Below are 15412 nucleotides of genomic sequence, written 5' to 3' on the forward strand. Positions count from 1 at the left end.
GTGAGGTGCTAGTGCAGCTGCCCAGGGAAGCTGCTGTGCCCCATCCCTGGTGGTGCTCAAGGCCAGGTTGGATGGGGCTATGAGCAACCCAGCCTAATGGATCATGGGAGCTGGAACTAAATGGTCTTTAAAGCTCTTTATCAACCCACACCATTTGGTGCTTCTATGATTTTGAATCAGAGAGCTGTCTGTACAACAGAGGTAAATGCATACAAAGTACAGTGCAGAGGTGAACTTAAATGTCATGGTAGAGAATTTAGCTGTATGAGTGTCTGGGTATTATCAAGGACAATGTGGTGCCATTTATAAACGTGTTTGCTGAATGATTCATTAGGTGAATATTTACTACTTTCTTCTGGTTTCTAGCTATCCCTGAAAAATCAGTGAAGGAAATTCCAAGAATCCCTGGAACAGCTAAGGACACAATAAAGAAACTTCTTGCACATAAAAACAGCGTGGCAAAGCATAAAGCAATCAAAAATGTGATCCCAGAAGCAGCCATGACGCCAGCTTCTAAAACCCACTTGCAGTCACTGGACTATGAAGGCGGTTTTGATCTTGGTGGGAGTTACACTGTGGGAGAGAAAAGAACTGAAGTCACCATAGAAGAGGAAGTTGATGAGACAGATGAGGAGGAGAAGGAAGATTATGAGAATCAGATTGACCATGAGCAAAGCCTTAGAGGAGATGTCTTCTGTAAGTTTCTCAATTTTTATGCTAGTTTTAATTTAAGTATATATATGAACAAAATAGTCACCAGACATTATAGCTGCTCTATCCTAATTTACTTGTAGAAACTGAAAATCAAGCTAATAGACCTTCTGTGGGATTAGAGCTAGTGATTCTCCCTTTTAGAGGAAACTATCTGCAGTCAATGTTGACAGAAAAGAGTGTGTTATCCTGGGAGGCACTCTTCCAGCTGTTGGAATCACAGAATCACAAGGTTGGAAAGGAGCTACACCAGCTTACATATAGCTTTTTCCCATTTTCTTCGCAGAAGCTCCAACAAAACAGGATATTTTGCTGTTTCATTATGGTTAAGACAAGAACTATCTTTGATTTGTGATAGACATATTCATCACTCAAATAGTGTGTATTATTCATACGGAAAACATACACTTTGGTGCCTTTGTGTTTCAAATAATATAAAGCATACAATAGATGCCATTGTTTTTTTGTGTCATTCCACCAAAAAGATAATGTTGTGAATCACAGAGGGTTTTTCTCTCTTTTGTTTAGATGTGAGAGTTTATCTGAATGGACTCTCTCACTCTTAAAACATTTGATGGTATTTGAGCATGCATCTCAAGTATCTCTCTTAATATCTGACACTAGTCATTTATCAGGAAGATTGACTAATTTTCTCAGTTGGATTTCATATGTTTCCTTTTAATTGATATCTTGTAAAATATTCTCTTTATGATAGAAGGAAAATACTTTATTACCACAAAGCCGGCCAAAATTTGGTGCAGGAATACAGGTGAAATATGAATCCTTGGAGATACTCATAATTTGATAGATGGGCCTCAGATAATCTCCTGATCAGCAGGTCAGCCTATATAATTCTATGATTTTTTCTGTTCTTTCAACATAGCATTTCAATGTAGTACCAAAAATATTGCTATCCAGTGTGATTAGACCTGCATCCTAATCGCCAGGCTGTACTCAACTCCATGTTTTGTGAAAGGTTTCTGGCTGATGGTTCCATGACTCCAAATCTGATGATCCTATACCCGGGGCTCCACTCTTGCTCTGGCCAGCCACACCAGATACGCCCTACCTCTTTACCCAGCCTTCCACTCTTGATAAGCTTATGCAGCTTTCTGTCCAGCTTCTAAGGATCTCTTAAGTAATTTCCCTGAAAAAGGTAGCAGGGGCAGAAGATGAAGTCAAGTTGGGGCTGACGTTTTCACTGGATGGCAAGCTACCCTTGAACCTGGCTCATCCATACTGGTACTGCCGAATACATGTGAGAGTCTCAGACAAAAGAATTAGATGATTTACCTCCATTGTCTCACAAGAAGCAATAAAGCCCAGGTCTTAACTAAATTAACTAAATATGAATAAGTAACATTGTTATAAGTTACTGATACTTTTATTCAGAACTTGGTACCATAAAGGACTGCAGGTTATTTCATTTCCTGAGGCAATGCAGCCTGATGAAAATATCATAAAGTCAGCTCTCGGATCTCTTTCTGCCTTTCTGTGATAGATGGATTGGTGGGCGGAGGAAAGTAACTCAGATGTAACATGCTTGGAAAGTCCAGGAAATATTGCCAGATATTGAAAACCTGAGTATGGTTGGATATTTTTTTCTAAGTATTTTTGGAATACTCACTGCCACACTATATGGAATGGATTCAGTTGCAAGTTGTCAATGTCACTAAAGGCACATCAGGAAAATCCTTTGTCCACAGCAAAATCGAAATCAAAATAATGCACAAGAGAATTCTGTCATGGTGTTTGGTGGGGTTCCTTCTTGAGGTTTTTTTCAACCAAGCCAGGATATTTGAAACAGTTTTTTCTATGAAATATTCGTTACAATTGACAGTGGTGGCTTTACTGTTATTGCTTGAAAATACTGGCCATTGTGATTTATCTGATTTTGTTCCTCTATTCTTTTGTTCTAGTCATATTTGGCTGGAATTTGACATTAGAGATATAAGGGATTTGTTTGCTGAACATGCCGGTGAGATGTTATTCTGCCAGGGAGCTCTGGAAGGAGATCGATGTGCTTCTTTGTACAGGGACATACTGTGTCCTAGAAGTAGTTTCATTAAGTGTATGAACTTTGTTTTACTTATGACTTTCTGTTTTGATCCCAACCATGCGCATGACTTAACGTGTTGTTCCATTTGCATTTTTCTTTCAAGTTGGGCTGTGCTTATTAACTGTTTCCTTCCCTTTTAAATTTCCTTGAGCCTCTTGATCCTCATTACTGTACTAACATGTGGATTCATGAAACATATGGGCAGCTGCAGAAAACTGCTGAAGGGAAAAAAGAATTAATATGTGAAGATCTAAATTATTAAAAGAGGCCACGTAAAATAGGTTGTTTATGAAAACTACTCATCACAGTTTGTTTTTTTTTTAAATGTAGTAGTTAAAGATAGCAAAAATAAAGCCCTAACATTGAAGAAATGTCAAAATTATTGTTAGTTGTGAAAACTTACTTTTTCTTCTTCTTATACTTTGTGATACATTCTTTAATGGATTTTAATGAGTGTTTTCCATGAGGTCTTTGCCTTGTTCAGTGTGAAGGAAGTATCTGTTGCAGTGCAAGGGGTGGTTCAATATACATAGCTGTGTGTTATTGATCAGAGCAGTTGCAGTTGCGCAGAAAAAGAGGCAGGAACTGCAGGGAAGGGGGGAAAAAATTGTCATTTCAGCTTCTGAGTTGTGTTTGTTCCTTTCCTTATTTTCTGTGTGATATGGGATCCTAAGGTCTGATTTCCAGAAATGATAAACACCCTCAACTACAGCTATTGACTCAGTAGGAACTGCTTTTATACAATGATATGAAGTGCAATAGGCATTGAAATGTCAAGACCCAGGTATCATTCTGGATATGCACACCATGATGTGTGAACAAAACAACTACTGGAGTCACTAAAAGTCACATGAAAATTAGTACATTAATATTTGTAAAGCCCAAACATGTAATCTAGCCAGCTGTGTTAACTACCAAGCTCCTTCTTTTGACAGCACCAACAATGGTAAGGTTTTGGCTTCAGCAGTGATATAAGTGGGCTGCTTTCCTTATGCATTCTTGACTCTTAATTCTGAACAAGAGAACTCTCCGTTAATCAAGTTGTTTGCTTTTAATATCATTCTTTTCTGATAATTAGACCATTGTGTGAGCAAATAATGCTCAGGCTGCAGCTCAGTCCAAAGCTATAGATAAAAGGCTCCAAAGATGTCGGGCATCTGGCAGATGTAATTCTTTCAGAGGAGGATGGGTAGCAGAAATGTTGCATGTTCCTTTCAGTCTGGCAGTGATCTACGGTGTGTACAGGAAACCACTCTACATTTTACTATCTCTTATGTACTGATAGATTTCTTTTACAGTGCTCACTCTAGTTTTGGGAGTGGAAGTGGTTTTGGAGTTGTTTTTTAGAGTTTTTGTTTGTTTGTTCACAGTTTTCATTGAGCTCTGCCCATCAGAGAGCAGTGTCAGATTGACAGCAAAAACGTTTTTTCTGAGAGTTCCTACATGCTGCAGTTTTAGACACTTTGGGATTGTATGTGTGAGAATTACTGACAGTGAGTTGCTTCTCCCAGATCTAATGCTATTTCTGTATGTAGAATAATTAGACTACTTAGGCAAAAACAAGCATAGGCATTTTCCAGGGATTGGAAAATCTGAACAGTCATAACAAGAAACAAAAATACACCACAGTCCCCACAGTTAACTCCTTAACATGTGTGGGTGCCTGTATTCTGCTATTTATCTGTTCCTCCAATACTGTTGTCTCAGGAAGAGCTCATTCTGTTGCTGCTGGTGATTTATAAGAAATACAGACCCACTAACAGGAATGCAAAAAGAAATTAAAGCTTTAAGGATAGCACTTGATTACTGCAGACAACTAGAAAATAACTTTCAAGCTATAAACCAAACAGTATTTTTTCAAACAAAATGCTATTTCCAGGAGTTTAAAATGCAGTTTATGTAATTTTAAATGCAGTAGCTGGCAAAGCAGAAAGATGAAATCAAGTGCACATAAAGGAAAATCTATCAGGGTTTTTAGTAAGGTCCTTTACCACACGATTCACTTACCAATGGTGTTCTTCTTCTGAGGCATGCCCATAAAATGATACTCCACAGATCTATTCTACTCATTGGGTTTGTGGGTTTTTTGTTTTTTTTTTAAACTTTGAGTCTTTTAGTATTGTATCTTTTTCAGATGTGCTCCTGCAGACTTCCTGTTGCGTTTGTGATCTCTTTATCCCTTATTTAACTTGTAGACTGACTTGAGAATCTATATAAATGATACTTTGCAGGTGGACCTGTGCTCACTCCAACCGATCTGAGTGCAAGCCAGCTCCAAACAAGAAGCCGTGTAGTCCAAGTTGGTGAACTGGTGAATTGGTTGTGTTTGGTTACGTAGGTACCTCGGAAGACTAGGGTATTAGTTCTCTTTGTCACTAATTTCTGCCTATAAGGTAAGCACATCTTACCTCATAAGACTACACTGATGGCACCAGCCCTTAAGAATGTGTAGTACCCTGAAGCAAAGAATTTTATATATAACTGCAGATAATATAACAGCTAGTGCTGCAGATACGTAGGTTTGTAGATGCCAATACTGCAGAAATAAGGGGTGAACTCTGATGTACCAGAAGTGGGCCTTATGTGAGCTTTTGTTGGAGACTGTATTCTCAGGGATCAAGATATTAAGACTTTTGAGGAAGGCCTGTATTTCTGCAAGCACCACTGGATAGGAGAACAGATGAAAAGAACAAGCCTGACTCCTGCCTAATACTTAGGAGGGGACAGACTCTGGATTCTGGTTATGTCCAGTGATGGAGTGATGGTTCTGTCAAACATAGGCACCTTCCAAGAAATAAGGGCTCTTGGAAGCCTTTCTGTAAGCTGAAGCATAGAGTTTCTCATGATTCACTAGTGATATCTTCCAGTAAGTGGAGAACCTGGCTGTAATGTCTGACACTGAAAGCAAAAAATAGATTTGGATACAAAATTTGACCTTTTTATGTATATGATGGTAATTCACTGGAAGCATTTGCAGCATAGTTACACCTGCATGTGTATCCCTCAAGTATAATTCAGTAACTCTGTAAACAAATCTTCCTGGCAGCTGCTATCTTCTATTAAATTTCTCCACACTTTCCAGAACTTTTCACATTTTAATAGCTTTCTTCATTTTGGCAAGGGTTTTCGTAGCCTGAGCCTCTTTCACAAAATACGAGGCCAAGTTTATGGCATGATATTAAATGTAACGACTAAACCCTATGTGCCTGTTCCTAAAAGTACACATGTAGACATAGATTAATTTGGAGAAAGATATATTAGTCTTTGCCTTAAGTAAGAATATTATCTAGGTGATGTAAGTAGTGTTCTGGGTGAGGAGGAATAAGCTGCAAGGGCAACAAGAGGGAACAAGCTCCTGGCAGTTCATCAGAAAGCTTGTAAGATCGCAGGAGTCTCCTTTCTTGGCTCAGCTGGCCCCTTTGGAGCAGCCTCCAGGGTCTCTTCATTGCTGCATGTTTTGTCTGGTGTACATAAAGAACAATTTTTTGACAGTTTTGAGGGAGAAGAAAAGTTAAGAAATGGCATATTCTTTATGGTACGAGGAGACTGGTTTGCAGTGGGTTGTAAACATGTTCATAATATTGATCATGTACTTACAAATTCAAGCATGTTGAAGTATTTTGATGAGAATCTGTAGGTAAGTGGAACTCGTGGAACAAACTGGATTCTGAACTCTGAGAAAGAAAACAAGAAGCATACATATGAAGTTCATGACTTTTAAAATACTTGGCATCTGCAACTTCCTAAGGCATGACTAATACGGCACTGAGTAGGGAAATGTAATTTTGATTTCCGTAGCTCCTATCACCTGGCACTGCTGAGGAAACCTGAGCTTTTCTTGGTGCTGCTGTCCACGTGGTGTGTCTGAAAAGTGAACTTCCTTATGCTGGGCTTTTGTAAGCGCTTTTTGTAAGCAGTAATCCAAAGGATCCTCCCTCTCTCCTCTAAAATGGGGCATTTTAGCTCTTCCTTTTTCATAGATATATATGTATATATTGAAGGTATCTGCATATGCATTTGCAAAGGATAGATCCCTCTGCCAGTGAAAGCATCTCTGGCCATCACCTTGTTTGTGATTAGTTAATTACACAGACACCACACAAAGAATTTGAGACCACTGGTTTTTCTAGTGTGCACTTCACTAGTTGTCACTTAGAGTAATACAAAAGAAGCTTAACCACAGAACTTCAAAAGTACTTAGTCCGCCGGCTGACAGTCCATGGAAAATAAGAGTTTGTCAGACCTAAGACATTTTGCCTTTCTCTCTCACGCTGTTGCTAAAAAATAGCACTTTTTGCATAAGCCAATACTTCTTTAGGCCAATACTGTAGAGAATGCACCTGACATTTATTGCTGATTCACTGACTCTTCCGGTTTGGCACAGGACAAGTCAACTATTTTTTACAAAAGAGCTTTCTGCAGAGTTTCTGCCAAGCCTGATGATTGAATTGTCAGGCTGTGCTTGCCAGCTGTGGCAAGGAGGGTGAGGAAGAGCAGAGCGATTGCCGTGCCTTTCCTTCCCAACAGGAAGATGAGCTGATGAAGTCTGCGTGTGCCTGCATGAGCTGATGAGGCCTGCATATGCCTTAGAAAAAAGTACAACTTCAGAAAAATAATCTCCTGGAGCTCTCATTACAGCAGTTTATGGGCCTCTAATTCCCCAGATTTATGGCTTTTACAAAACCTCACACATTATCCATGTTTTGAGTTTCCTGTTTGCTGCCAAGTGTTCACATCATTGCCTTCATCATCTCTTGCAGTTGAAGTACTTCAACTGGTAGCTGAAATTTTGTAAGCAAGAGAACAGATCGTCGTGGTGAAGAAAGAGCACATGCAAAGTTCTTTGATTTTGTGAACGTTGCAGCTGAATTGCCTACATCTTAGAAGGCACAGTGCTGAGGGAATTCACAATTTGAATGAAGTTCTACTATTCAGAATTAGTCTCTAGCCAGGGTTAGGAAAGTAAATTTGATGGAAATTTGAAAAACACATACATTGAATTACTTAAATGAATGATTGTAATTGGTATAGAGAAATAAAGTTCTGCTTTCTGTTCTTGTTATGATTTGGCCCTTGACAAGTTGTTTTCACCAGTTTCCCAGGGTAAAGAAGCAGCTGCCTTTGGCCCTCTCCTGGCACAAAGAAAAGTTGCGATGACAAGACAAGAACATGAAGGTAGATTCTTTTTATTCTGTAATATTTATTTTATCTCATATTGTGTGTTTTATTGAGAACCTGTATCAGCCTTAGCTGAAGCAGTTAAAGGTCTTTAACATACAACAGAAGTTTGGTGAGATGGCATATGGCCAAATCATTTCGCCAGTTCGAATGTGAGAACCTTCGTTTTGTGTTTTGTGTTCTTTTTTGTGTTCTTTTCAAAACATATGTGAGCTAACATATGTTAGCTCTTTCCCCACATGGAAATGTAATTTGCAAGTGAATTTCACATATTTTTTTCAGGAAAAAATGAGCTCATATTGGTCATCTATAAAATTAAACCATTTTAGAGAAATGTTGTATAGCATGCAACCATATCCCAGTGCCCTTCAGCCATTTTTATTGGGTCTTGTCCTAATTTCAGTTTCCCTTGAAAATAACTGAATAAATATTTATCCTTTAACAACCTGTCTATAAATTCATGATAGCTCCCAGTTCATCAGTAAATTCTGTGGATATCAAAGTAAGATGATTCTTTCTTTTCTAACATTAAAATTGTTGCAAAATCAGTTGTCAGCATACAAGGCTCAAAACTGGTCAATTTATGCATACAAGTTAAACTTTGGCCATGACCTATGAAACCACTTCATACATTTCCACACAGAAAACTACACTGCCTTCTGGTAACTGTGACAAACCGCAGCGTATCTCAGGTCAAAGCAGAGTGTGTGAGCAGATCAGGGGGCACTTTCACCCTCTCTGCTGGTGGGAAACAAGTTTCTCTGTGATGCAACTTGATTTTAAGTTGTGCGGCCTTTATGAGATGGGCAAAGATAGCAAGAAGCTCAAAAATGGCTTTGGGGAATCATGAGAGCCAAAGAAAAAAGCAGAATCCTAGAGGGGAAACGGTGAGCTAATGCACTTACAGGACAGCAGCGTTCTTCTGTGGAGTTAACAGCTAAGTGAGCAGGGCATGAAACGTTGGGATTCACTGTATCTGAGATTCATTTTAGGACAAGGTTGGTTTCAATTGAAAGCAATGGGGAAGTGCTTCCTAGACTTTAACAAAAATGCAAATATGATGGCTGACATTCCATGTGAAATGATGTTTTTTCTTCTCCAATTCAGAGAGCAGTAGGTTTGGAAACAAGACTTGGGTTTATATAAAAATGCTCTTTCAATGCTGTATACCACACTTCTCTGTCTCATGATAAAATCCACACGAAGAACCAAAAGGAATTATTCTTTCTAAGGAAATTCAGATGGCTGACATATTAATCTGATCTGTCATGCTAACATTGCTCGGTTCTTCTTTTTTTTGTTTATGCATAATTGTATTTACATTTTCATTACACAGCCATGAAGGCTGTGCTATGCTCTGGATGACGCTTTTTTTTGCAGTGTGCTCTAAAAGTCAACATATTTGGGTTGCTCCCAGCTCCATATAGTATGAGTATTCAGTGTGAGGCAACAGATTCCTCTCATGGAAAGTCAGCTTCTTTTTTTTAATGGCAAGAAGGAAAGCTTGAGCATCTGAGCTGATGCAGCTACAGCAGTGTAGTTGCACATGTGGAGAAGAGCAGAGCTTGAACATTTGCAGTCCCCAAACAATTTATGATGTTCAAATTAAAAACCAACATCTCAAACTGCACCTGGAAACCAGCAGGCACGCAGGAGGCAGAAGTCATAGCATATAAAATCATGCGCACATGGGAGACTGGCAGTAAAAAGACACAATAGGTTTTGCTGTGAGCTAAGGAAAGAATTGCTAAATAAATTGGGATGTTTTGCTTCTTTTGGAAATTAATCCAGGTCAACGCTGTCGGAATTGAAATTGTGGATAGTTTTAGCACGATCTATACACTTACAAGTAGGTGAATAAAGAGCAAATTGTTTGTATCAGTACTTAAGATGCAACGCTTCTCTTATCTGTGTGTTTCTATTGCCAATTTGTTTCCTAGTTGACTGCAGTTTCAGTCGAGGAGTCTGCGACTGGAAACAAGATACTAATGATGACTTTGACTGGAATCCTGCTGATCGAGACAGAGGTATTTATTTCAATACCTATCCCCTCGCTCAGCTGTGATGTCTTATCCTCTCCAAAAAAAGGGGAAAGTGAAGAAGAAAATAGGATCAAGAATGAATTAAGGCAGCAGAGAAGGCTGAGAGTGGAAGTTGCTTTTCCAGTGGCAAGTGCTAGTTAGCAGTATATTTGAGTACAAATGAATCGAAAGGTGAGCAGAAGGATTTGAATGTAACTGTTAAGAATTACAAGTTGCAAAACAATTGAAACCTTATTAGTTACATATTGTGTCTCTCCAAGGCTGGTAGGATATTTAAGCACATCTACCATTTAGATGGGTGCAGGAATGTTGTCGCTCACAGGGTTTAGACATAGCACTGTGATAACTGTGCCTGGCCTTCTACAATGGAGTGGTGATGTCATCTACTCCTGCTTGGCCTTTGACACAGTCCCTGACAACATTCCTACCAGTCAATTGGAGGGATGTAAGTTTGATAGATGGGCTGTTAGATGGACGAAGAATTGGCTGTATGCCTGTGTCTGAAGAGTTGCAGACAGCACTTCAGTGTCCAAATGGAAACTGTAACAAGTTGTTCAGCCTGGAGAAGGCTGTGGGGAGATTTCATGGCAGCCTTTCAGGACTTGGAAGGGGGACTTCAAAAAAGATGAGGAGGCCTTCTTATCAGGGAGTATAGTGATAGGACAAGGCACAGTGAATTTAAACTGAAATGTTTAGATTGGATCTAAGGAAGACATTTTTCATGATGAGTTGGTGAGGCACTGGCACAGGCTGCCCAGAGAAGGTGTGGATGCCCCATCCACAGCTGATGTAGTAAAAGGTGTCTTTCCCATGGTATGGAGGTTGGAACTAAAGGATCTCCAATGGTCTCTTCCAAGCCAAACCATTCTGTGATTCTATGATCTTCCTTTGTGAGGAAACATTGCAGAAAATGTTCCAGTAGACCCAGTGGATAATGTAGAGCACTTGTTCCAGTCCCGACATGCACATTCTCTCTCTCTTCTTTCAGAGTCTTTCCATCTCAGTCTTTCTTTGCTAATCCTTCCTCTCCTGCTCCTTGTATTTCCTTTCCCAGTACCTTTCTCTTTCCTGCAGCTTTCAGGAAGCCCTTTCCATGTCCTTACTTCATGTTCACAACCAAAGGTCTGCTAATTATGTCTATTTATGGACTCACTTCTTCTATTCCTTCATACCTTTGTGTGTCAACTCTCATTTTGTTGTTCCTCCAGGATTTAAGGAATAAACTGCTGGTTCCTTTATCATCACTGCTATCCTCTGTCATCACTGCAGAGGAGATTGCAGAGCGTATTGAGCTAGATCAAATGTTGGAAATGGTCTGACCAGAGAGGCACAGCACCATGTTTCAGGCTATTGCATTTGAGATGATTTTGCTTTTGAAATATACAGAAAATTGCAACGCAAGGAAGAATGACTGTGATTGCCAGTGAAATATGAACTCATTTCCTTTCTAAAGGGATCTGACTTCCAATAGTGAAAGCTTATTCCTTGAAAATTAGACTTCCTGCTGCTTTTCTCCAGTCTGATTTTAAATTGTTCAAGTAACAGAGCTTCTCCTTATTTTCCTAGCAAAATTGCTTTCAATTTACTAACAAGTAGTACAAGTCCATTCAAGTTTCATTTTCCATTTGTTGTTACAAGGTGATGGATACTACATGGCTGTTCCAGCCTTTGTGGGTCACAAGAAGGATATGGGCCGCTTAAAACTTCTCCTGACCGACCTCAAACCAATGAGCAGCTACTGCTTGATTTTCAGTTATCGGCTCGCTGGCGAAAGAGTGGGAAAACTTCGAGTGTTCATGGCCAACCAAAGAACTGCTCCTGTCTGGGAGCAGGACAAGGGAAAAGATGAAAGGTGGCGAACTGGAAAAGTGGAAATATGGCAGGGTACTGAAACAACTAACAGTGTAAGTCAAATGCAGTGTGTAACCTAACTGCTACAGCCAACACAAGAGGTTTTTTCCTAATCCTCCAGTGTTCCACCAGCTCTTTTACAGGCATCGTATGCTTGCAACTGAAAGGCTGTTTGGAAATGGAGGAGTATAGATTTTAGAAGGCTGAGAAGTTGTATGATTGTAATTTCATAACTGAATTACTCCAGTTTGCTAGGACACTGATGCCAAATAATCCCATCATTTTGTAAAAACTTTGTCAGATCTCTAATTATCACAAACTACCAGAATCTCTGTTTATTATTTCATGCAACAGAAGGCATAAGTGTATGCTTGGAAAAATGAAAATCATCTCTGTTTCATAGAAAATGATGCTCTCAAGCCATACTCACACAGATTATTAGTGCAAAAAGAGACCTCATTTATAATCAAGGTTGGGCAGTCACCGTAGGTACAGGGTATGTTTGCCAGCAGAGAACGCTGTGCCCTGATACTTCTCTGGAAACTGCCTCAAAAAAGACTTCAGCAAGTTTCTTGAAATTCTAGAGCCTGATTTTCATTTATATGACTGCATATTTTCAATGCAGGACAAAGGGTTATGTTTACAATGGAGTACTGGAAGCATAAAGGAAATTGAAGTCCTTTTTGAAGTTTTTTGCACTGACAGAAAGACATGGAGGAAGTCTTACATAAATAAGAGTCAGTCTATAAAATAAAACCCCAGACACTCTACTGATAAAAATGAATTTACTATGTGTGTGACTGCAATTATAATGGATAGCCTACTATATATACAGATTGAAAGAGATGTATTTACCGGCTATATAACCTAATACTAAGGGTCCAAATAGGTGGAAAATGAACAATTGTAATGTCTCCAAGAAAAAGAGGGCACTAACGTCTCATAAAGTAATAATGCCACATTATTATAATGGGATTTCACTCCATTTGCATTTTCTTTGTACGGTGAAAATAAGCAATCTTATTAAATGAATCCATTTGGTATTGTAAATCTGTACAGAGGATTATCAGTCCAGTTAAATAATCTATAAACATTCTAAAAGCTGCAGGGATTTGTGTCATTAAGTCTTTCATGAATTACAATTAAACATTCCTCAGATATAGCATTAAAACTATTTAAGAGTCACTAAATGGTTGGATAAACTACATTTTCACTGTTCATGCATCTCTTTTCTTGTGACAGATCACCTTTGAATCAGAACGTGGAAAGGGCAAAACTGGAGAAATTGGAGTGGACAATGTTGTATTAGTTCCTGGTCTATGCCCAGAAGACACCTGAGAATGGATATTTTGAGTATTCTGGATTTAGCCCTATTTTCAACTCTTGCCTTGCTAGTAGTGTATTTTTAATCTTTTCATTATAAAAAAAAGGAAAACATAAATTTAAAACCTGTACCTTGAACTTAGTGCAGCAGTGCAAACGGCAACTGACAGGTGCAAGATGCAGAGCACACTTTTTTATGAATTAGATCTAATACGTGCTTTGAATACAGCACTACTATATTTTAACACTCAAGGTTAGGGCTTCTGAGGCATTAAAATATGTGTCTAGCTTTTTTACAAATTCTGTATGCTTTCATTCCTTAAAGCCCTTTTCAAGGCTGTTCTTAAGTTGTCTGTTGCATTTCTACTTCACAAGAACACAAAGCAGTGTTGAAGAGGATGCTACTGCTTCTGGTGATGTGATTTTAACTTCTTACTTAATATGTAGATAGTAAATTTATTAAAAAAACAATTAGAAGAATGAGGAGGTTTTTTTCCTGTCTTCATGGAGCTAAATTTTAAGTGGAGTCACATCTTTGAGGAATATTTTAATTGCTAATACAATATGCAAAATATCCTCTTTGTCATCAGTGTCTTTAAGTCACACAAATCACTGTTTAGGAATGATCCACTTTTTTTTTTCATAGGCATTTAATATGCATCACATAGAGATGATATTACCAACTGGTAATGAAAAAAGTAAAGAAATTTTCACGCTCTGTACTGACCTTCAGAAGCAGACAAGTTCCTGCTGGGTTACAGCGCTTCTTTACTGCGCAGAGCCTTGAAACAACCATTTTCGTTTTCCAGTAGACAGGACGGTTTAGTAGCCTCACAGTAAGGCTCATTCTTACATTACACAATGGGGAAATATAAATCTTTTTTGCCAGTCCCTTCATGTTCTTCAGACTTCAGCAAAATGGATAGAGGCTGCCCGCCTCCCCAGGAACGGAGAAGGAAGCAGGCTCTTCTCGCACAAAGTAGAAGCTGATATCTTGCCACTCTCTGCCACACATGCCTCTGCAGGTACATGTGTGTAAGGAGGCTCTGGAATCCAGGTTCCACGTGTACTGAAAAGCTGAATGATTGAAGCGTGGGCAAAAGACCATTTTCTCCTTTGTGATCTCCTTGGAGAATGTGTGACATCCGCATCTCAAGCAGACCGGGGTGCCTGAAACTGAGAAGATTGAAGGTCTGTTTTATTAAAATCAAATTCTGTGTCTAGCTGCCTAGGTGAATTAGGCACTAACACCACCTTCTTGCACAGGATGCAAGCAAGTGGCAGTCCCTGAAAATACCAGTCTCTGTAACAATTTTCTTGGAAACTGACAGAAAGTTAAAATGGCCCATGTGGAATCGCCCAACTGCATGTTGGCATCAAAAGAGCTTGGCCAGCACATCGAGGGAGGTGATCCTCCCCCTCTGCTCTGCACTGGTGAGGCCACATTTACACTGCTGTGCCCAGTTGTGGGCACCTCAATTAAGTGAAGTTAAAAGACAGGGACGGAGGAGAGTCCAGCAGAGGACGACCACAAGGATGACTGGGGGCCTCCCATGTGAGGAAAGGCTGAGTAACCGCGCTCCGTTCAGCCTGGGGAAAAGGACACTGAGAGGGGATGTGGTAAACATTTATAGCTATCTAAAGGAAGGTGGGAGGCAAATGGGTGAGGCCAGGCTCTTCTCGATGGTGTGTAGCAAGAGCACAAGGAGTAACGGCCTAAACCTTGTACATAGGAAGCTTCGTACTAACATGCAGAAGAACTTGTTTATGGTAAGGGTGATGGAGCACTGGAACAGGTTGCCCAGAGAGGTTGTGGGGTCTCCTTCTCTGGAGACATTGTTCAAAACCTGCCTGCATGTGTTCCCGTGTGACCTAATCTAGGAGTTCTTGCTCAGGCAGGGGATTGGACTAGAGGAGCTTCCCAGGTTCCCTCTAATCCCTGTCGTTTGGTGATTCTGTGATTCTGCCGTTGGTATGGAGAAGAGACAGCAGCTATTAATAGGAAGACTTGGTAAAGAAATACTCTTTTCACATCTTAGCCAGGATTCTGGCATTTATTGAATTTTAATAAATGATACAATTTTTTTTAGCTCTTCCCTTCCCCTCCCTTCCCTTCCCTCTTCGCTTTGCTTCTCTCTTCGCTTTGCTTCTCTTTGCTTCACTTCGCTTCGCTTCTCTTCGCCTCGTCTTCCCTCACCTCGCCTTCTCCTTCTCCTTCTCCTTCTCCTTCTCCTTCTCCTTCTCCTTC

The 15412-nt window shown here is 39.7% G+C and overlaps 1 protein-coding gene across 1 annotated transcript in view; it reads left to right on the forward strand.

Annotated features, from left to right (window-relative positions):
• The window catches only part of EGFL6 (EGF like domain multiple 6), a 34487-nt gene extending 20820 nt beyond the window's left edge, over window positions 1–13667 (forward strand). Inside the window, exons 7-11 of the mRNA XM_042866797.1 lie at window positions 367–696; window positions 7865–7945; window positions 9889–9975; window positions 11629–11894; window positions 13084–13667. Of these exons, the coding sequence (XP_042722731.1) occupies window positions 367–696; window positions 7865–7945; window positions 9889–9975; window positions 11629–11894; window positions 13084–13179 (860 nt within the window). The 3' untranslated portion in view covers window positions 13180–13667. The remainder of the gene's footprint in view (window positions 1–366; window positions 697–7864; window positions 7946–9888; window positions 9976–11628; window positions 11895–13083) is intronic.
• The last annotated feature ends 1745 nt before the right edge of the window (window positions 13668–15412 follow it).

The sequence above is a fragment of the Lagopus leucura genome, unplaced genomic scaffold, assembly GCF_019238085.1.
Source record: "Lagopus leucura isolate 7727_CA_CO unplaced genomic scaffold, USGS_WTPT01 Super-Scaffold_100001, whole genome shotgun sequence".
In the NCBI taxonomy this organism is placed as follows: domain Eukaryota; kingdom Metazoa; phylum Chordata; class Aves; order Galliformes; family Phasianidae; genus Lagopus; species Lagopus leucura.